The following is a 22,657-nucleotide window of genomic DNA, read 5'->3' as shown; positions in this document are numbered from 1 at the left end:
TGATGAAAAGTATGTTGAAAAAGAATGTATGAAAAAAAAAAGTACTTTCTTGTCTGTGGTTGTTTCATTGTTACGTGTGTTTTGTTTAATTCCGTGTTTCAATGCTGTGCAGCCAACAAGAAACTAAACTACCAAAGTCAAAGTCACAAGTCTTGATGCTTTTAGAACTACAACACTTCCTCAGCCTCAGTTACTTTGTACAGAGGATGCACCATGGGCAGGTTGCGCTCCAGAGACACTGTAAAAACCTCAGCCAGCAGGTGAGAACTGAGTTCAAACAGATTAAATTCTGCACTTCTCACGAAGATCTTGGCCATCAACCAGTTGTACTCAGAATCAGTAGGAGGAAAGATTGGGTTGTCCTCTGCTGGTTTCTGCTTCAGTTGCAGGCGGAGGAGAAAACTTAAGTAAGTTATAGCACTGTTATTGTAATTAATTATTTAATAACAGATAGAAATACCCAGATAATTCAATGGAATGATCATTATTTCCCAATGTATATAGTACAATAATGAATTAGGAGTGCATAATTGAAGGCGACTGCCACCTCTTATCTGTAAGGCTGAATTCAGATACAAATCAGAGGAAAGTCATTTCTACAACTTGTATCCACAGTTTTATTCTTTCAATCTCTATCCACAGATTCTGGTACCACCACGATTAGTAGAACAGGTCATCAACTAATAGGAAGGTTGGTGGTCCGATCTCTGGTTGCTCCAGTTTGCATGCCAAAACTCAGTGTCCCTGGGTTGAAAATCCTGAACCCTGAGTTGCTACATTCATTGGAGTGTGTGAATGGTTATTGATGTTATCTAGAAAGTGTTTAGATGTAGGAAGCTGCTGACTTGAATATGGCTTTGGGAAGAACTTTGCTTTAGGCTTCGGGAAAAGGGGATCAAACTTATCTTTGTTTCCTGTCAGAGAAAATCCATAACCACTTTCTAAATACTACAGCGTGGGATGCTGATACCAGTAACCTGCTTAAAGATGTTTTCAAAAAAAGTGTGAATGAAAGAGTAAATCAATGTAACCTTAACCAACGTTCAAACTTAGATGCTAAGTTTAATAGTTTTTAAGTTTAAAGCTTACCTGAATAGTCCGGCCTGCACGTCCACGTCCTGTCCGGTCACCTTTCAGGCTGTTGGCTGGACATCGTTATTGTCTCGGCCGACCTCCGGCCCTGCTCAGTCGCCGCCATTGACTTCCACACGGCCGGCCTCCGGACCTGCCCTGTTGCCGCCGCTGCCATTGCCTTCCACGCGGTCGGCCTCCAGGACTGTTTTTTGGACTTTTGCGCTGTCGCCCTCCGGGCCGGCCCCCTGCACCACCCGGTTCTGGACTCTTGGACCGTCGTTCTCCGGAACTGTTTTCCTGGCCGGCCTCCGGATCCCCGTCGCCTGGGTCGCCGCTATTGCCGTGCGCACGGTCGGCCCCCTGAACAGATTGTGACTGTTCATGAGACTAAAATCATCTCACTGTGGTAATGTAAATATAATATGGCCAATATTATGTATTGTCAGATTATTATGATATAGATAGATATATAGATGTAGCTATATAGATCTCTCTCTCTCTCTATATATATATATATATGATCGGGGACCATTCTTAATTTCGTTGTTCTCATGACAATGACAATAAAGTTTCTGATTCTGATTCTGATTTATATTTTACAGGATATATTACAGCAGTGAGTTTGAACTCAGGGTCAAACATTCAAGTTGCAGGTATTTATATTTATTTATATTTCCTATCACCTTAAATCACTCAAAGACAAGTATCTTTGACAGTGTGTATACAGATGTGTTATACATAAGAGACAAATATTGTTCTTTTAATATGTTGGCATTATTACATTTGGCCCAGTGCTTACATACATGTGCAAAAAGGAAAATGTACGAGTTGTGAAAACTGTTTCTGATAGAATGAAGAATAGACTGATATATTAAATATTCCTTTATTGGGTGAGAAAATCAGACCATGTCATAACTGCTTTAAGTCACACAGAATAGATATCAGAGCCTTAAACAGGCTGACTTCTGCTAAATGGGTCAAACTGGGCAGAAAGTATACAAACACATAACATCCTTATAGAATATGATGTAACACTATAGATCAACTTACCTCAGAATATATGAAGCATATAAACAATTACAGCAATATGATGCAACAAACACAGCAGTGCTACTAATCCAAAATACTCAAAGCTTCATAGAACTGAAACAAACATTTATTTTTAGCTCCATTCTGCTGCTGATACATACTTTAGGTTTCTGAATATTACACTTGTTGCTGCCTTTCATAGTGTGTAACTTGAAGGTCCTGAGTGCTTTCTCCCACACTGAAAACACTGGAATGATAAAATTATTTGAACATTATCTAATAAGACTGATTCAGGACAGACAATTTGTTATTTTAAACTTTTCTAGCAGTCCTTCACAAACGGGGAACAGTCTGTCTATTCTCTCCATCTGTCAGCTTCTGCTGGCTCTTCCTCCTCCTCTTCCTCACACACTGCTGAGTTTGTCCTGGTGGATCATCAGGGGTGCAAAGCCTCACAGATGATGAGCAGCAGTGGGTCCCTCAGTCTGTCCTCACTCTGGACACTTGCAGTTGTCACACATGGAAATCAAATGTGTGATAAGCTTCAGGATTCAAACACAAGTGTAACTTATAAATGAATGTTCATACTTTTATTACACAATCAGAGAGAAAGACAAAGAGAGAGCGAGTGCAGGACAGACAGACACGTGACAGTCTCAGGTGTACACACTGCTACAAAACAGCACAAGAGAAGGAGGATTTAGGGTTTGTGTTATTACGAGTGCTAAACAAGAAGAGTTCCCAGATGGTACAGTGGACACATGTGTGTCTCCTGTGATTAAAGCATCTTTCTTTCAGCTTAACGAGTGAACCGTCAGCTCGTTCAAACACACGTTAAAGTCAGTTTGGCTCGACACCACCGGACAGAGGCAGCAATTTAACATAGCTAACATTAACAGTGCAGTGAATCCTGCTTGTGCCGTGATTATTCAGGACTGCAAACCGAGCAGCATCACTGACTTTCAGCTTGTTGTGTTTGTGGATATATGACTATATATAAAATCATCACATTATCTGTAAGATAAGGTCAACAATATATACATTTAGAAGTAGAGGCTTTAAAACAAAGTTAACGCTGAAAGTATAAACATCACTAATGTCATAATTTTGCCGACATGTGGCCAACAGTAATGTTTTAATGTTCTTCTTCATTAAACATTTGCACGCAAATAAGTGACATAATATTCAGTACTTACTTTTGACAGTTCACTCTTCGGCCGCTCCCTTCTGCCGTATTTTGTGTAGCGAGTAAAAGCCACCGAGTAACCGCTAAGGGCCTCTATACTACTTGTGCAAACTTTCAGGCCCAAAGCTCTTACAGGAACGAGCCCAGAATAAACGGGACAAGAGGGTCAATATCAGGCAGATATGTTAAAATGTATTATTTTAAAAGAACACAAAGGGTTTGCAAAAGGCCTAAAACATCAAAATGGGAAAGGTCACTAACGACCACCACATAGCCTTATTGGTGCAACCTGCCAGCAATGCAGCTATCACCTGAGGGCTTGCTCTACCCCGGTGGTCCCAGATGCTCGTTGCTTTAAAAGAAACAAATTCACCCCAAATAAATACGAGCCCAACAGAACACTTATCGCATGCACTAAGTGTTTTAGTTCAAGCCATAATCGGTGGCACTAAAAATCACTCTTAATGAAGCTTATTCACTGCAAATCCACACGGAGCACCTCTAAAAAGACCTGCTTTCCTTAAGGTAAGAGCCCAGCTCAGGGATTGCACATTGCCCGACTAATATTGCACCAGCCCAGGAGAAATTAAAAAAAAAAAAAAAAAAAAAAAGTTTTAAAAGGTGACCCTACTAAAACCAAAAACGCAACAAAAAGGAGAAGGAGGAATAAACGGTGACAAATTCACATGTGCAGCCTGCCCTGTAGGAGGCAATACAATGCAAATTATATTATAGTGCATTATACTTTTTTTAATGTCCAAATATATTAAGTTAATACACCTCCAGCAGACAACTGTTTGCTGCACACCTGGCTTATCTTGGCTTATCTTCTAAAATCACTACTAAAAACATAAAATACAATAAACATCAAATACATTTCAACAAATTTAAAAAAAAAAAAAAAAAAAAAAAAAGCACTAAAAGAAAAACAGCCTGTACCTCGAACCTCTGCTGTAGAGGTTTAAAACAACTGTTTGTGTAGCAGACAATTAAAACTTCTCAGGCTCTTCACCTACTCACGCAACCATTGTTCACAGCCGCTCGTCAGTGGAAATGAAGAGCACCTGCTGCTACTTCCTCTTTTATACCCTCCATTGGGTTCTCCTGGGTCCTAAAGCCTTCCCCATTACAATTGCCCCCATTTTGAAAGGTGACTACTTACTGCCAGGGCCTAAATACATTTTGGGGCAAATCATTATGGACAAGAGAGCTCTGTGAATCGCTAGTGAGAACAGCAGCAGTCTGGTTTACTGACCGTGGGAGATTAAAGGGGTTAGAATGCTTTCCTGCTGTAGTTCTTTTAGGCCGCCCCTGAACTCTTTCTGAGTCCTGCTCTAAAACATTCTCCCTATTATCAATCCAACTTTCCTCTGGCTGTTCTGGAACTATGGATACAGGGTTCAAGTTGCTCAAGCCTATGCTCCTAGTTTCACTAACAGGCTCTGGAACAGATACCGAGGGTGGCTGATCTTTGGGTGGGTTTGGAACAAGGGCGAGTACAACTCCGCCAGCCTCACTGTCATCATCTGGTGTATCTGATGTTGACTGCCGGGGTGACTCAACTACCAGCCCTGGGTCAGAGAGAGGATATTTGTCTGGAGCAGGTGCTACAATACCTGAGGGTATTACTCTCAACTCTGCCCGATTTAAGTTCTTGTCTGGACCTGAACGATCTCTAGGGCGTATTTTGTAAACCCTGCCTTCTTTGTCCATACTCTGCACAACAACATACACCATAGGATCCCAGGCATCGTGGATCTTATGGCGGCCTAAAGGATGACTTTTCCGATAAACCAGAGTACCTGGGAAGAGAAGGGAAGTAACTGTTGGCTGAAAATGTTTATTTCTCCTCTCTGCAGCTTCTTGGAGTTGTTCTTTCGCATGCACATAAACTGAACTTAGACGTTGTTTATGCTCCTCTACCCACTCCTGCGCAGATCTAGACATTGGTTCCGACTAGGAAGCCCCCAGTAAGAAGTCAAAGGGCAACTGGGGCTTCTGACCAAACATAAGCTCATAAGGTGAAAAGCCGGTGGACTGATGTTCTGTGGTATTGTAAGCATACAATACCTGTGGCAAGTATTGCGGCCACTTTCTTTTCTTATCAGGAGGGAGCATGCGCAACAGATCATGGAGTGTTCTGTTAAATCTCTCGCATTGTCCATTGCCCTCAGGATGATATGGTGTGGTCCTGCTTTTGTCTATGCCATACAGGTGGCACAGGCGTTTCAGCAAGTCTCCCTCAAAGCTCTTTCCCTGATCACTATGGATACGTTTAGGGACCCCATAGATATAAAACCATTTTTCAGTTAATACCCGTGCCACTGTACTTGCCCATTGATCTACTGTAGGGTATGCTTGAGAGAACTTTGAAAATACGTCGGTGACCACAAGTACATTCTCACGCCCATCACTAGACTTGTCCAAAACACTAAAATCAATGGCAATGACTTCCAGGCAGGGGTTTAGAAGCCACCAAACCCCCCTGAATGTGCGAACTTTTGGTTTTACAGCCTTTGCCAAGACACAACGATCGCACTCCTGACAGTATTTCTCAATGTCACGTGCCATAAAGGAACACCTTTCTTCTCACCAGGCTGGTAGTGCGTCAAATGCCTTGATGCCCATGATCATCATGTAAACTTCTCAGGACCTCTGTTTGCAAGCACTGGGGTAGCAATAGTTGAAACAAAACTTGGCCATCACCAGGTGTCTGAACTTGACGATATAAGACACCTTCCTTCAGCTTGATTCTGGGCCACTGTTGCACCAACTTTTTCACTCCCTTACTTACATTACCCATTTCCTGCTTGGTAGGCAGCCTCCCTCTTTCCCAATACTGTGAAAAGGACCAATTACCAGGTCAGCAGCTTGAAGGGATATTAGATCAGCTTTAGGTCGGGATGGAAATGCACCTATGGCTCTACACATAGCGGCAACAGCATTTCCCAGTTGAACTACATCTGTCTGATCTTGCACTTCCTGTGGAACCTTCAACCCTGGAAGCAGGCCAGATGGACTCTGTGGATGCAGTTGCTGTGACAATGCATCAGCGTTGCGATTGCTGGGACCTGACCTATATTTAATCTCAAAGTTGAACACAGCTAGTTCTGAGGCCCATCGCTGCTCTACGGCTCCCAATTTAGCAGTCTGCAAATAGCTAAGGGGATTGTTATCTGTGAACACAAACTTATTTCCCAACAAATATTCATGGAACTTTTGAGTGACAGCCCATTTTAGTGCCAAGAATTCCAACTTTCTAGAGCTATAATTAGACATATTCCTTTCACTAGGTCGCAGGCCCCGGCTAGCAAAAGCAACTGGCCGCCTCTTTCCTTCTTGCTCCTGAGATAAAACTGCCCCTAACCCTGCCTGACTAGCATCTATCTCAAGGACAAAAGGTTTAGCAAAATCTGCATATGCCAATACTGGGGAACTAACCAGCAGCCTTTTTAGTGTTTGGAATGCATTCTCACATTCCTCACTCCAAAGATGACACATTGCCCCACTGGCACCACTTCTACGTTTCTTCTTGGTACCTCCCAGCTCGCCCACCAGCCGGTGGAGCGGGGCAGCATACTTGGCAAAACCTTCAACAAAACGCTGATAGTATGAGGCAAATCCCAAAAATGACTGTAGCTCTGTACAAGTAGTCGGTCGTGCCCACTCAGCCACTGCACTAATCTTAGAAGGGTCAGTCGCCACTCCAGAAGCAGATATCACATGCCCGAGGTATTGAACCTCTGGCTGGAAAAAGTGACACTTCTCCAGCTTCAACTTTAGATTGTGCTCTTTGAGCCGCGTTAAGACCAAGTCAAGATGCTCCAGATGCTGCTCAAAGGAGGATGAAAACAACAATATCATCCAGGTACAATAAAAGGGACTGGAAACTTTGATCCCCAAAAATCTGCTTCATTAGCCTCTGAAAGGTACTAGGGGCATTACAGAGCCCAAATGGCATTCGATTGAATTCGAACAGACCAAAAGGGGTACAGAAAGCAGTCTTGGCTTTGTCCTTCTCGGCCACTGGTACTTCATTATACCCACTTGCAAGGTCCAATGTAGAGAACCACTGTGCTCCCGTCAGGGCATCTAATGACTCCTCAATACGGGGTAATGGATAAGCATCTTTCCGTGTCTTGGCATTAAGCAAACTGTAATCAACACACAGCCTAATCTCTCCATTTTTCTTAAAAAACCACCACAATTGGAGAAGAATAAGGGCTACTGCTTAGACGCACTACCCCCACGATCCAACAAATCTTTAATATGGGCTTTCACTTGTTCATACTGAAAGGGTGGGAGCCGGCGATACCGCTGTCCATTAAAGGGATCTCATGTTCCACCAATGTGGTACATCCTAAATCTCCCTCCCCATGGCTGAAAACTGAGCAATGCTTCCACAAAAGTGACACTCCTTGTTGTGACTGTTCATTGGACAAGTTAGGCCATGACAGCTCGGAAAAAATCAAGGTGCGGATGCGCCTTTACAGTCACTTCGTGCATCATTATCTGCAACGTGGGATCATCAGACTCTCCGGTAATGACAGAGTCCCCAGATGATGGAGGGTCAACCAGATGCAATTCACCTAGTTGTGTACAGGGCGGTAACCAAACATCCTCAATTCCCACATTAACCACCGGAATGTCAACAACACCCTGTTCAACAGAAAGGAGGGCTGGAGAAACCAAGATGCCCTCTGGAAGGGGATTACCTGTTGCTATGGGCTCCAGGAGCACGGATGGAAGATTAATGTTAGCAGCAGAGGGGCAGCTAGTACGTATCCATTTCAACGAACCAGCAGGGACACAAATAGCTCGACCGTGGACTTTTGCTTTACCCAAATACCTGGATGTATTCAAAGCCTCAATGCGCTGACACTTGTGAAGTGTCTCATTCCACGTCTTACTGGCATTTTCGAGGGCAGGAGACGAGGGCCAAACTGCTCAAAGAGTAGGTGGTAACAACGGCTAGGGCTGGGCCATATTATACCGTTCACGGTAATACCGGTATAATGTTAGGCAACGATAGGAAAATGAAATATCGCGATACAATATGAGTAAAACGCGCATGCGCAGTGCCTTTGTTTTCATACGCACATGGCCGATTGTTGAGTGAAACAGATGAACCAGAATTGGTTTGTAAAAATGGTGCAACTTCAGTGATGTGGAACTGGTTTGGTGTTTGTCCGTCAGATACACGACAAAGCACATTTCTTTGCAGAACATGCAAGCGGCCGTCGTTATTGTCATATTTGTCGGACTAAGATGCTCTTGGGAGTAATCTGGGTCCTAAACCCCCCTCTTCAGGTCGAACGAACACTGCAGCATCTCTGAGAGTTAAAAACTGTCTAAATTCTTTCATCTTTAATAAAACGATCAGCATTGCTGCTTTACCAGGTGTAACTATGAAGTTTCCAGGCATCCATGAAAACAAAATGTATTACATTTAACGGAGTTAGAAGGTAGCAGGAAGCTAGCGGAAGTTAGCTCGCTAGTTTCACTAGTTACCCAAGCATGATGTAGCATGCTCTGACTGAGAGATTTCTGAGAAAAAAAAAAAAAAAAAAAAAAACACCTTATATAGAGAATTCATTAAAAAGAGAACCACAGAATCTGAAAAGAAATAGAAAACGTATAAAAATAAATTAACATAATGAGAACTTGTAAAAAAGAATACTTCATCAAGAAGTTAGAAGATAATAAAGATAGCATGAAAGGGATATGGATGGTATTAAATAGTATAATAAAAAATGGACCAAGGACTAATGACTACCCTGGGTATTTTATGGAAGGGACAAATACTATTAGTAAAATGAACTAAGTAGTAAATGGATTCAATGAATTTTTTGTAAATATAGGGCCAAAACTGGCTGCGGAAATAAAGGTTGGTATGATAGAAAGGGAGACTGGAGGAAACATTGAAAGGAATGCAAGTTCAATGTTTTTAAGAGCAGTGGAAGAGAAGGAGATATATGATATTGTCAGTGGACTTTAGAACAAAACGAGTACTGACTGTCATGATATTGATATGGTAAAGGTAAAGAGAGTAATTGATGGTATTGTAAAACCACTACAATATATTTTTAATTTGTCTTTCCAGGAAGGGGTTTTTCCACAAAAAATGAAAGTTGCAAAAATTATTCCCATTTATAAATCAGGTGAAAAGCATTGTTTTACAAATTATAGACCAGTGTCGGTACTCTCCCAGTTTTCTAAGATACTGGAAAAACTATTTCTAAAAAGATTTGATAGCTTTGTGGATAAACATGATTTGTTGGCAAATTGCCAGTATGGGTTTAGAAATAATAGATCAAGAGTTTTGGCATTGATGGATTTAATGGAAGAAATAACAGAATGTATGGATAACAAGAAGTATGCACTAGGAGTCTTTCCAAAAAAAAAAAAAAAAAAAAAAAAAAAAAAAGCATTTGATACTGTTGACCACGAAATTCTAAAAATCAAACTGGAAAAATATGGGTTCAGGGGTGTGGTACTGGATTGGATAAACAGCTGTGTGATGAATCGACAGCAATATGTACAAATAAATGAGTTTAAATCTAAATTGATGGATATTGAATGTGGAGTACCTCAAGGATCAGTATTAGGTCCGAAAATGTTTATTATGTATATAAATGATATTTGTAAAGTATCGAAGATACTGAAGTTTGTAATTTTTGCAGATGATACCAATATACTTTGTTCAGGTGCGGAATTTCAACAGGTTTTGGAGGTGATCACACAGGACTTAAAGATATTAAAGAAGTGGTTTGATAGAAACAAATTGTCCTTAAATTTAAATAAAACAAAATTTATGTTATTCGGAAACTATAAGAAAAACATTAACATTGAAATTTGTGTCGATAATATATATCTAGAAAGGGTTAATGCCATACAATTTCTTGGTGTGATCATTGATCAAAAGGCCTGTTGGAAATCACACATCACTTATGTGAAGGGAAAGTTAGCACAGGGCATTGCTGTCTTGGGGAAAGTAAAACAATTTCTGGATAGGAAAACATTGTATATGTTATATTGTGCTTTGCTATTACCATACATGAGTTAATGTGTAGAGGTTTGGGGAAATACATATAAAAGTAATATTCAGACTAATCATAATGCAGAAAAGGGCCATTAGACTAATAAATCAGGAGGGGTATAGGGCTCACACAAATGCACTCTTTATTAGGACGCAAGCTATAAAATTCCAGGATCTGGTGAAGTTTAAAACAGTGCAAATAATATATAAAGGTAAGGAAAGGGATGCTCCCAATCGAAATAAGTAAATTGTTCTTAGAAAGAGAAGGGAGGTATAATTTTAGAGGGAAGTGGAATTTAAAAATACAAAGAGTAAGAACAACATTGAAAAGGATGTCTATTTCAATAGCGGGGGTTAAATTCTGGAATGAGTTAAAAGAAGAAATAAAAGGTCAGTAGTGATATAAACCAGTTTAAAATAAAACTCAAAAAAAGAAATATTAAATAAGTATAAGAATGAAGAAAATGCAATTAACCCGAGACAGCAGTCAAACTCATGTTTATTTTCTTCTGCAAATTAGCAAATCTAAATATAGTTTTAGTTGAACATGTGAAAATATTTTTTGAGATGTTATGTTCTAAGTTGAAGGCATTGTATACGTTTTTGTTGTTCATATTTAGATGAGGATGTAAACCTGAGGGGGTCGGGCTAAATAAGTATATACTTCTGCCTACTCCTTTTCAAACAACTGTATGGAATGATTTTATGAAACGTTGGTGAATGTATATATTTGAAATAAAAATAAAAAAAAAAAAGAACTGAACTGAATATTGCACCAGCCCAGGGAAAAGAAAAAAAAAGAAAAATTTTTTTTAAAAGGTGACCCTACTAAAACCAAAAACGCAACAAAAAGGAGGAAAAAACAGTGACAAATTCACATGTGCAGCCTGCCCTGTAGGAGGCAATACAATATAAATTCGATTATAGTGCATTATACTTTTTTTAATGTCCAAATATATTAAGTTAATATTAGTGATGTGACGTTCTGTATAGAGGCTTCTAAGCGTGTATTGAGTAATTCAGGGGGCGTTTCCGCGAAGCGCGTATCGAGGCTTGCTTCATTTATGGGAGGAGCTGAAAATGATGACGTCCGAAGCCTCGCTGCCCGGCTGTACCACGTGACTGGTTCAGGAAGCGGTTCGAACTTTGCCGCGAGCTATGACAGCGATATAAACCCCTCAGACCCCATTCAAAATGTGGGCGTTTGATGGAGAGTTGCGGTTAGTGAGAGTTAGAGACAGTTTGGAAAAAAAAGAAATCGCCTACGACCTGCCACAGTGGAGAAACTGTTGTTTTTAAATAAAAACCAATGATGTGTCCCCTAAACACTAATCACTGTCCTTGCCTCGATGTTACAAAAGCACAACCACTGTCCACACCTCACCTCACAGTATATGATCATTTCCATTTTAGGCATTTCCAAATAATCATTTTCCATACTGCCAGCATAAATATACACAGTATACTGCCATCACTACAATATATATGTTTTACACACTCCTTTTGTTGTTGACATTTTGTAACAAACCTTTTGGGTTATAGCACCACTAGGGGGGGAGTCTCCTAGGGGGTGTGTGAGTATAGCGTGGCAGCCATTACAGGCTGCTCGTGTTCTGTTCTCAGGATAGACCTCACCATTGTAACGGCCTGGCACCGGCGACTACCGATCCCCGCACATGTATGTACGGACAGTGTAGAGCCGTGGAGACCTGGCTTGTATGGTCTTATGTTGCTGACAAGGAATAAAGGTCTGTTGTTTAATTTAACTGACTGGCTCCGTGTTATCCGGCTAACCTCCACACCACATGCCCGCTGGACCGGCTAGCCGCTCCTTCCTCGCCAGACTGCTGTTACAATTTACAGGCTGTGTGCAAAATGCCACACTCTTCAAATTCATGCTAACTAATATTTTTATGTCCAGTAGGTGTCCTGCTAGAGGAAATGAAGCTTCAAGAAGCTTCGCGTTGGGGTGAACCAATTGGATGAAAAGCTTCAGTGCTTCATGAGGCTTCATCTGCCCATCACTAGTTAATATACCTCCAGCAGACAACTGTTTGCTGTACACCTGGCTTACCTTGGCTTATCTTCTAAAATCACTACTAAAAACATAAAATACAATAAACATCAAATACATTTCAACATATAAAAAAATAAAATAAAAAAAAGCACTAAAAGAAAAACAGCCTGTACCTCGAACCTCTGCTGTAGAGGTTTAAAACAACTGTTTGTGTAGCAGACAATTAAAACTTCTCAGGCTCTTCACCTACTCACGCAACCATTGTTCACAGCCGCTCATCAGTGGAAATGAAGAGCACCTGCTGCTACTTCCTCTTTTATACCCTCCATTGGGTCCTCCTGGGTCCTAAAGCCTTCCCCATTACATTTGCGGCAAAATTATCCACACCCACCGCCGCGCTATGAATTGTGGGATATATGGGACCACGAAGCGTGCACCGGACCACGCTTGATATTTGGGGAAATCGGCGCATTTGGAGTACACTTCGAATTGGGACAGCTGTCGTCGTGTGGCAGTGACGTAATCGCACTTAAAATGCGTACTTCAAGCGTGCAGACCCTGAATTGTGACACAGCCTGTGTCTGTAAGTTCAGTCTGTGTTATGTTTCCTGTTTTACTTTGAAAGTCCGTGTCTCATGTAAATGCATCTGGTTGTGCTTCCTTTGTCTCGTTAGGCCTGATTTGCCCCAGCTGTGTTTCCCTCCTGTTGCACATTCCCTGATTGCTCCCTCTGTGTATTTAAGCCCTGTGTTTCAGTTTGTTGCTGTTGTGATCTACCCTTATCTAGCTGTGTTTCTGTCTGTGTAAGTGTATTTTGGATTCCTAGTTTTGGTACCTAGTGATGGTGAGATGAAACCTCATGATGAACTGAATAGGGCTGGGCGATATGACCCAAAGTTCATATCTCGATATTTTTTTAGCTGGATGGCGATATAAGATATATCTCGATTTATTTATTTATTTTTTTTTTTTTTTAAAGCCATAAGTTAAGAACAAAAAGAGAGTTCTTAGTTACACTGTGTCCCAGCTGTCACACGGGCACTTTTATTTACATACAGCGTAGATGTACATGAAGAAATTACTCAAAAATAAATTATCAGCATTTATTAAGTAATCATGGTCCATAAATAAAAGAAAACAATGTTGTTTTTGTGCATAACAAAAAGCTCACAATTGTGCAGTTAAAATGTAAACTAATAGACGCTGAGCATAATAACAAAGAGACAGATTTCACAGCTGCACGTCTCTGAACAGGTGCCATTTGTGGTCCTTATAGACACACAGTACGTATCACTCCGCGAGGCTCCTCCTCGGTAGCCGTAATCCTCCGACAATCCATCAAGCGGTGCAGCTCCGTAGCTTAGCAAAGTCATATTAAAACATTTTTTGACAGATTGCTGAGCGCTGTGTACCACATAAAATCGGTTCGCGGTCAGTAAGCACAACCAGAATTCATACATAAGGTGCACTGTCGATTTTTGAGAAAATGAAAGGATTTTAGGCCGTGCAGCCCCTCCGGGCTGCATGTCGTTAGCGCGGTTAGCTCGCTAACACTTTGACGCCGCCCAGCCCCACGCATGGTAACTCGCTAACGGAGATCTTCCGCTTTCATCTTGTCATTGCCTGCAGGTGAAGCTATGGGGGAGGCGGAGTTGTGTTCAGTGAAGGAGAGGCGAGGCCGAGTAACGTTGCGTAGAGACAAAAGTGGACGAAAGAGAGGCAAACCTGCGGCTCCACAAGTATAATTATAACGTTACATAGACTATATCTATGAATATAGACTATATATGTGAAAATATATATATATATGAAAATATATATATATGAAAATATATCGATATTTTAAAAAAAACTCGATATATCGCCCAGCCCTAGAACTGAAGCTTTCCACCCAATTGGTCGACCAATGGTTCGAAGCATTGTGATGATTCATTTACTCTACTGCGCCATCAAGTGGACAATTCAAGTGAAGCGGGCTCTGTGATTATAATGATGTGTAAACCTCTAAACTGAATAAATAAATTGTTTTCTTGGTTATTTATCCCGAATATTGTCTTAGTATGTGTGATTCAAAAGAGAAAGTGGAAAGTAGCAGGACAGCGTTTTGGTATGATTGTGTAACTGTTAGCCTCAGACAGTCAGTCAATAGTATAATTCAGATCATAGATCAGTACATTTGCATATTTGTATAACAATAAAACAAAGCTGACACTTTCGAGACTTTATCTAATGTGTAAGCATCACAGCAGATGCCTTTGTGTCAACATAGCTGAGGCTAAAACGGAAAAACGATTTTATAAAAATATTCAGCAGTAAATCAAAACCGAAGGAAAACCATTAATCAACAAATGAACATTACCTGATGCTGCTGAATTGAAGCAGAGCAAATAGAGGTTTTATTAGAGACACACCTTAACGTTTTGCAATTTTGCATAATGTTAAAAATTTTAAATTATTTTAGTAGCCTATTGAACGGCAGAAATTAGGTTTTCTTTTCAGAAGTATTTAAATGGGAAAGAACAGCGGCTGACAAACAACGGAGGTCTTATGCATAACAAACAAGCGAATAATGCAGAAAACAGATTTTTAGACGGGAAACTGTTCTTGAAGTACACTGTGTGTGTGTGTGTGTTTGTGTGTGTGTGTGTGTTTGTGTGTGTGTGTGTGTGTGTGTGTGTGTGTGTGAGTGAGAGAGAGAGAGAGAGAGAGAGAGAGAGAGTGTGTGTGTGTGTGTGTGTGTGTGTGTGTGTGTGTGTGTGTGTGTGTGTGTGTGTGTGAGAGAGAAAGCTGTGCATGAAGTGTGATTTTATCCTGGTGAAAGCAAAACAGCAAAAGTCAGAGGAAATTCATGACGATGTTTATGTGAAGCGTAGTTTGGATCTCCTTTTTCCGCTGGTTCGGTCAATATTGTTTGAAGAGAAATAAAACCTGCAGCTTCAGAATCAGCGCAAAAAAGGCGTAAACACGAAGCACGGACCCGCCGACGGATCAGAATCAGTGAACTGTCGGCTTTCAGCCCCGACCGTGTCCGTGCTGTCTGGTGAGAAAGGCGACATCTCACTGATTCTGATCCGTCAGCGGTCCGCGCCTTGTGTTTACGTCTTTGTGCAGTATCGGTGTACCTCCTCTCATTTACTGTTTTAGCTGTTTGGTGGTGGTTGAAATGTAATAATATTTATATTAAAAATCGATTCAGGATTTTAATGAATCGATATCACGTTATCCAAGCTAGAATCGATTTTAATCGATAATCAAAACCCGCTCCTAGTACCTGTGTAATCATGCTTATGTACATCTGGATAATGACACAAACTAGTGTTTGGTGTTTCACTTTTTAATAAACTAAAAGACAGAAATCAGATTATAGGATGTGTAGTGTTGTTTATTTATATTTTGGTGTTTATCATTTGTGATATTTATTACTGTGTGCATACTTTATTAGGAGAGACAAAATTTAAAAAAAAAAACATCTCTTCCTTGCTGGTTCCATCGAATAAGAAATGCACAAGTAACTATGTAGCACATACGTAATCCAATTCCACAACACAGTGTGATGGGGAATCAGCTGTTTTTCTGCCCATTTTATTTCGAATCTGGCGCGAACCGGTGAACCAGTCCCTGAATCAGTCACGTGGTACGGACTGCCCGCGAGGCCTCGAACGTCACTGCATACGTAATCAAAGCAAGCCTCGATACGCGCTTCACAAAAAAACGCCCCGAGATTACCCGACACACGATTCGACGCTTCGACACACAGGACACATCACTATTGGTACCCTTTTGAGTTCAGTATTAAAGCTGTTTTGAGTTCAAGTTCCACCTCCGAGTGTCTGCACACTGGGTCCTCCTACTACCACTCCTGCCTGCACACAGCTGTTTCATAACAAATTCCTATGTACGTAGTTAGAGTGTACTTCTCGAATTCTGTAAAACATTTTTTTCAAAAGGAATACAAGACGGCCTGTTTTAGGATGTAAAAAAAGCCTCATAGCAGTGAAAGTAACCATATGGTTCCCTCACCACTGCTTATAAAGACAAATAATTGCTTAACTGCACATTAATCTTTATTTAATATCTTTATTGACTTGAGACAACTTTTAAATTATGTATAGTCCAGTATTTACTTGACATGTCACACAACTACATTAGGAAAATAACACATATAACAAGACGTTATGATTTTTCTGGTTTGCATTAATCTGTCATCATTGTATAATCTAACCGTATGAAAACATTTCATCACTATTTCTCACCTTTTCAATGTACTGACTATATTAATTGATATCTTGGTAACATGCATCATGAATGAAGGTACAATTATTCTAACTCAAAAACTTTTAACTGGTAGTGTAAAGTGTTTGTCAGGTTCCCATTGTTCTTGGAATTTCTAATTTTGGACTCACTCATATACCTGAATAACGGTTCATTTTTGTTTAATCCTGTCTGTGGAGTCTGCTTTTGATTATTTCTCCTGTTTACTTTGACACACATGTATCTAAGTGTCATAAGATGGAAAGGTAAGTACAGATATATCAAATTTTTACTTAAGTACAGTACTTAATTAATTTTGGAACAGAGAAAGTTCCTTTTCTACTGGCAGTTTCTTATGCCGTAGGGTGAACTACCATTCTCCTCGAGGACGCCACAAAGGCCCTCGGTTGGGCATTTTGGGATATCCTCATATTGCATTTCTTCTCCACCCACCCACAGCCACTCACCAGCCAGGTTACACAGGCCTGTCCACACCTGCCAACAGTAAACAAAGAGAAACAAACAAAGTTACAGTAAGTATAGTTATGAGTCTCTCACCAACACAAACGCATGCAGAAAACTGCCCAACCTCATCAGTGGTAGCCTCTTTTGCGGTCTCTCGTGCAGTGGTGTAGTCATCTGGAGTGATCAGGGAGGCCAGGTCATAGCCGTGGTTCCTGTATGAAGAGGCTGGATCTTCTGTGACCACTCCATCCAGAGACCTGCAGTGTTCTAATGCCTCCTCCCATGTTTTATTCTCCTTCACCAGAATCAACTTTTCCTCATAACATAGGAAAGTTTTTTTTTCATCACACTCCTCGCTTTCCCATTTTCCGTCGCTTTTTCTGTTCACACAGTTTTCATCCTCTTCTGGTGCTGCAAAAAGTCGAAGTACAATAGAGAAAAAAGAATGGGATGGATTTCAGAGTGTTTTAAAGGTCTATTCAACTAGATTCAGTATCAAATCATTTTACCAGTACAGTGTTTATGTGTGTAACAAACCCTCCTTGCTGAAGTTCCAGCTGAAACAGTTGGTTTGGGACTTCGTGAAACTCACTACAGTCAACACTGTGGTAGACAACACTGCTCCACACTGTAAATCTGATCCTTTCTCACCACTTAAATTGTTGAATGCTCAAAATTTCTCAAACTGATTTCAGGTCTCAATGCAAATAAGTATGGAATAATTACCAGTAAGTTTGATCTTGTAACATCTAAGGAGTATGAGAATTTACCGCCATCCCATGGTATGAAGATGGCTATTTCGCCTCCTCTGGACCATTTCCATGGACTTGTTGCATCCTTCCGGGACAAACCGATCCATCCAGAGTGCTGTAGAGCTTCATTCTCTTCTGCAGTTCTCACTCGGACCAAGTCAGTGTGGTTCTTCCTGCAGAATGCTACTGCCTCTTCCCAGGTATACTCGTAAGGGTTATTATAAAACTTGATGTCCAGCAGATGTCCACACACGGGGAAAAGAATGAGCAAGAGGGCAACGTGCTTCGTCATTGTGTTTTTCACAGGAGAAAAGTGGACAAAAAGCCTGCACAGACAGGACACAGAACAGAAATTTTATAGTGAGGAAGAGCAGCGTCTACTGTGTCCACATAATGCTCTACTGATAAATGCTGGGAACAATAAACTCTTCATTAAACACAACTAGAGTAAATTGCACAGATATAGGTGCTTGTGTGTTTAAAGAAATCAATAAAACATTTCAAATTTCAAGTGAAATGTCCTATTATTTAAAAAGAAAAGAACACAAAACAATAGAAATACTAATTTAAATAAATTGTTGTAATGACATTTACAAAATAAGAGTGCGAGTGAGATCAAACTGAATAGTGAGATAGCTTTGGTTTTTTGTTCTTCTTTGGCGGATCATACACTGTGTTCAGTGTCTGATCCCTTTGTCACGATCTTGGGTCATCTGACCCATCGTATTGAGTTTTAGTTTATTTTGATGTTTAAAGAGCACTAACAGTGTAGACCAGTCTAAATGGATCTTTGATGACAAATTGTCATGGTCCCTGTGCCCCGCTGGTCGATACTCTATTGGGCAATATGTTTGTGGTTTGTTTGCTCTCTCTCACTCTCTCTCTCGCCGCGGCGACGCTCATTGCGGGCTCCCGCTGCTAGCCCACACATCTGCTCATCACCGCACCAGCCACTGATCCCAGCTGATTACTGCACCACTTAGATGGCGAGTCTGCACTAGTCTTCGCTGGATCGTTGAGCTATCAGCGTCAGTTAAACTTGTGTATCTGCCAACCTGTATCTTGAGAGCCTTTTGTAATTATCCCTACTAACCCTTTGATGACATAAATAGCATTTTGGTTATTTCAGGTTAATTCCTCTATAAACGGCTGTTTCAAAAATGTAGATATAATAACTCTTTAGCAATTAAGTGTCATGATCTGTCTTGGTTCCCCATCTCGTTAGTTAGACTATGTTCAGTTGTGTTCACACCTGTGGTCACTGGTCTATTCCTTCGTTTGCCTTGTGCTTTTAATGTCTGCCTCTTCCTCCGCTGGTTGTTGTGATCACCCTGAATGCTGGGTTTTCTGCTAGTCTGTCTGTTTAGTTTAAAGTGTTTTCCCAGTTTTAGTTTATCATTAATAATTCCAGCAATAAAGCTGTGTTTTGAGTTTAGTTTGGATTTTGGGTCCATTCCTGGCTGCCTAACACAGCTGTTATGACACCAAGTACTTTCAGACACTACAGTGACTGTGGTCCAGTTTATACAGGAATACTTCTTTAATGAGCTGCCTTTTTTAATTATTATTTTTTTATCTATACTTGTTCCTATATCTATGTGACAGTTTAATTAATCATGGTTTTCAATCACTGACATGAAAACAGGAGTTAAACCAATTCAGTTCTCTTTCAGTTGAGCTGTGTTTATTGTCACTTTGCTCACTACATATTTTGTCAGCTATAAATTTTACTACTATTTGCTGTCAGTCAGTGTAAAACATTACAACAAAATCAAAATCAGACAAAGACGTAATGTGTTAACCTAAGTCTCAGATGGTTGTTTTAGTGAAATTGCTCTAAAATGACTAAAGAAAAAATAGAGAATGAGTTGTACATGCATACATGCTAGTCTCAGGAAGTTAAACTGCTTTTAACATAATGTTTCAGCAGATTTAAACTGAAATCAGCCAAACTTACGTGGCTATCACACTGTTTTCTCTTAATCTCTTTATAAATATTAGTCTCTCCCATTCATTCCTCAGACCTGTTTGTACAGCAGCACTTACCTTGGTAGATGTTAGCAGGGAAGCTTTGAAATTCACTCCGGTTATGATCCCTCTGCAACAAGTCTGAACAAGTCTGAAAAGATACCAGTGGTGATTCAGAGCTTCATGCAAAACCTGCCATCTATGTCCCAACTAAATTGATGGATAGCTCTGGTGTGGCACCCCCCCCCCAAGTCATTTAAATCAGAAGCAAAGCAGCAGCATTCAAATTCAATTTGTTCTGGATATTTACTTAGTCCCTTTCTAGAGCCTTCAGGGATCGTGTACATGCAAACCACCACAACCTACTGACAGAAAACTGTCAAAGGTGAGGATTTTTGTGTTTGAGTGTTGTTGAAATAGCGTGAAAGACGACACATATGCCTTAAAAAAATTTCTGAAACGTTAGTGTACAAACATTGTTTTAATATTTGTGTTTGTATAATATATGCACACCATATTTTCAATTGTTTAATCTTTAAAAATATATATATATGTAAATATAAATAACAGTGAATACAGCAGCTTCAGAGAAAGACAAAGTTGGTAAACCACAATTAGCAGGACGTCCCGCACTTTCTCCATTCAAGGTTTACAACCTTTAACTGCCTCATTAATTTAATAAGTTTACCTTAACTTATACACTGCTCAAAAGAATTAACTCATTCACTGCCAGCCATTGGCAGTGAATGAGTTAAACCCATTGACTCATTCACTGCCATTGACGGCTATAGACGTCAATGGCAGTGAATGAGTTAATTATAGTACCAAGTGATTTAAACTTCAGTGATATTGATCTGGTTAATTAAGTAGCAGAGGGGGTTGTTAATCAGTTTCAGTTGCTTTGTTGTTAATGAAATTAACAACAGGTGCACTAGAGGGGCAACAATGAGACAGCCCACAAAACAGGAAAGGTTTTACAGGTGGAGGCCACATTTTTACCTCCTCATCTTTTCTTACTGTTTTTTCATTAGTTTTGCATTTAGCTGCTGGTAGCATAAGATAATACCTGGACCCTACAGAGGTTTCACAGATGAGTCTCCTCCAGGATGGCACATCAACAAGTGCCATTGCTAGAAGATTTCCTGTGTTTTCCAGCACAGTCTCAAAAGCATGGAGGAGATTCCAGGAGACGGACAGGGACTCTAGGAGAGCTGGAGTGCTGAGCAGGGTGAGCACTGCCAGGGCTTCAAAATGACCTCCAGTAGGCCACTGGTGTGAATGTCTCTGATGAAAAAAATCATAGAATAGCAGAATTGCAGGCCTTGCTACAGGCTTTGCAACGGCAGCCTCACTGCATTCGGAATCAAGACGAAATCTTTGGACCCACTGTTAGACCCTACATTGGTTCAGTGGGCTACAGTGGTGAGAGTATGCAGGCAGCTTGTGCAGGATGAAGGGATCTAAATCCCACAGAATACCGCTGGGACATTACGTTTTGGGCCAGGTTGCATCTCAGACTGTCCAGGATCTCAGTGATGCCCTGGTCCAGATCTGGGAGGCGATTCCCCAGGACACGATCCATCATCTTATTAGGAGCATGCCCCAATGTTGCCAGACATGCATACAGACATGTGAAGGCCAAACAAACTACTTAGTAACATTTTGAGTTACTGTAGTGAAGTTTCGGTAAAATAGACTAGCCTGCTCTATTATTTCTTACTTTGATTTGTGGGTTTTCTTTTAGTTTAGAGCTCTGTAGGGTGACCATTTTCATTTCCATTCAATGATTTGTTATCCTTTCATTGCTAAAAAATTACCCCGTCGATATTATTTTAGATATCCAGCATGACTTGTTTCACCACTAAGATCTGATGTGTTTTAAAGTTTTTTTGTTTTGTTTTGTTTTTACAAACATCATGATCACTATCACCAGTTTGAATGTTTAGTTCACATGATTCAAATCCTTCCATGCCTCAGTGTCACTACAGTAGACATATTTTTTCCCCATTAACCTTGCTTTGTTATTCAACCAAATTAGTTTATTTCCATTTGTTTTTATGTGTGACGGGATGAAAACTTTGTTCTCTACATTCAGAAGGTGTATTCACTAGCCTGTGAGTATACTCGGTTGCTTGCTAACTTAATTTTCACTCTTACGTACAGTAAATATGTTATGCAACTTAGCCTAAAATGACGTGACAAGAACATGATATGTGAAGTACGTTCAAAGATGGATTCCACTTTTGCTGTGTTTTCCTAAATGTGAATATATGAGTGTCATCACTACTGCTTGGAGGTGACATAAGAGTGTGGTGGAGTGAGGTTGGTGGTTTGGCTGCAGGGAAGGAGTTGAGCAGTAGGTTCAGGGCGTAGTGGTAGGGAAGGCAGGGTTTTGCAGCTGGTGAGAATCTTCTAGTTATGCCTTTCCTATTTCAGTAGCGGCCAGGCTGGAGAGGGGGAGGAGGAGGAAGAGGAGGAGAGCAGCTGCAGCAGAGAGACGGAACTGGGAGCACTGCAAAGAACTGTACTATAAGAAGCACCAATCACAGAAACAGTGAGAACAAAATAAAAAGGCTGAAATTGAGATTCCTGAGTTGTGTTGGATCCTTTCTTTAATAAGTTCAAGAAAACACTGAAGTTAAATCACAGACAGAGGATGAAGCACAAAGCTCATTCATGCACAAGCCCCTCTGTGACTGTGAGACGTTACCAGTCCTAAACCAATACAAAGAGGATGCTCGAATTTGTGGCGTGTGAGCCATTTGAAGCATTTAAAGATGACAAGTATCATTTTTAGTGCTTGTAATATTTACCACTTGTACATTTTCCAACACAGAGAACTGGCAGAAAATCTGTTTTCTTTGTTACCCATGTTA

At 40.5% G+C, this 22,657-nt stretch overlaps 1 protein-coding gene across 1 annotated transcript; it reads right to left on the bottom strand.

Moving 5' to 3' along the window:
* Positions 1-16,935: 16,935 nt before the first annotated feature.
* On the bottom strand, positions 16,936-21,366 carry LOC146607815 (macrophage mannose receptor 1-like). The gene is made up of 5 exons (XM_085347999.1): positions 21,274-21,366; positions 20,848-21,065; positions 17,832-18,139; positions 17,186-17,472; positions 16,936-17,091 (listed from the first exon to the last, which is right to left on the bottom strand). The coding sequence occupies exons 1-5, from the start codon at positions 21,364-21,366 to the stop codon at positions 16,936-16,938; spliced, it is 1,062 nt and encodes a 353-aa protein (XP_085204125.1).
* Positions 21,367-22,657: the final 1,291 nt, after the last annotated feature.

This window comes from Diplotaxodon limnothrissa, linkage group LG23 (genome assembly GCF_057381915.1).
Source record: "Diplotaxodon limnothrissa isolate DT_005_m linkage group LG23, D_limnothrissa_male_GT1.1, whole genome shotgun sequence".
Lineage (NCBI taxonomy): Eukaryota > Metazoa > Chordata > Actinopteri > Cichliformes > Cichlidae > Diplotaxodon > Diplotaxodon limnothrissa.
Note: the sequence above shows the minus strand (reverse complement) of the source record. Positions and strands in the feature narration are given on the sequence as shown.

Bases quoted from the DNA above. Each gene is read 5' to 3' on its own strand.
- LOC146607815 (XM_085347999.1), bottom strand. From the start codon at position 21,366: ATGATGGATCGTGTCCTGGGGAATCGCCTCCCAGATCTGGACCAGGGC. The intron at 21,066-21,273 runs GTAATGTCCCAG...TTTTTTCATCAG, and splicing joins GATGCAACCTGGCCCAAAAC to AGACATTCACACCAGTGGCC. The intron at 18,140-20,847 runs GTATTATCTTAT...CTGTCTGTGCAG, and splicing joins GAAACCTCTGTAGGGTCCAG to GCTTTTTGTCCACTTTTCTC.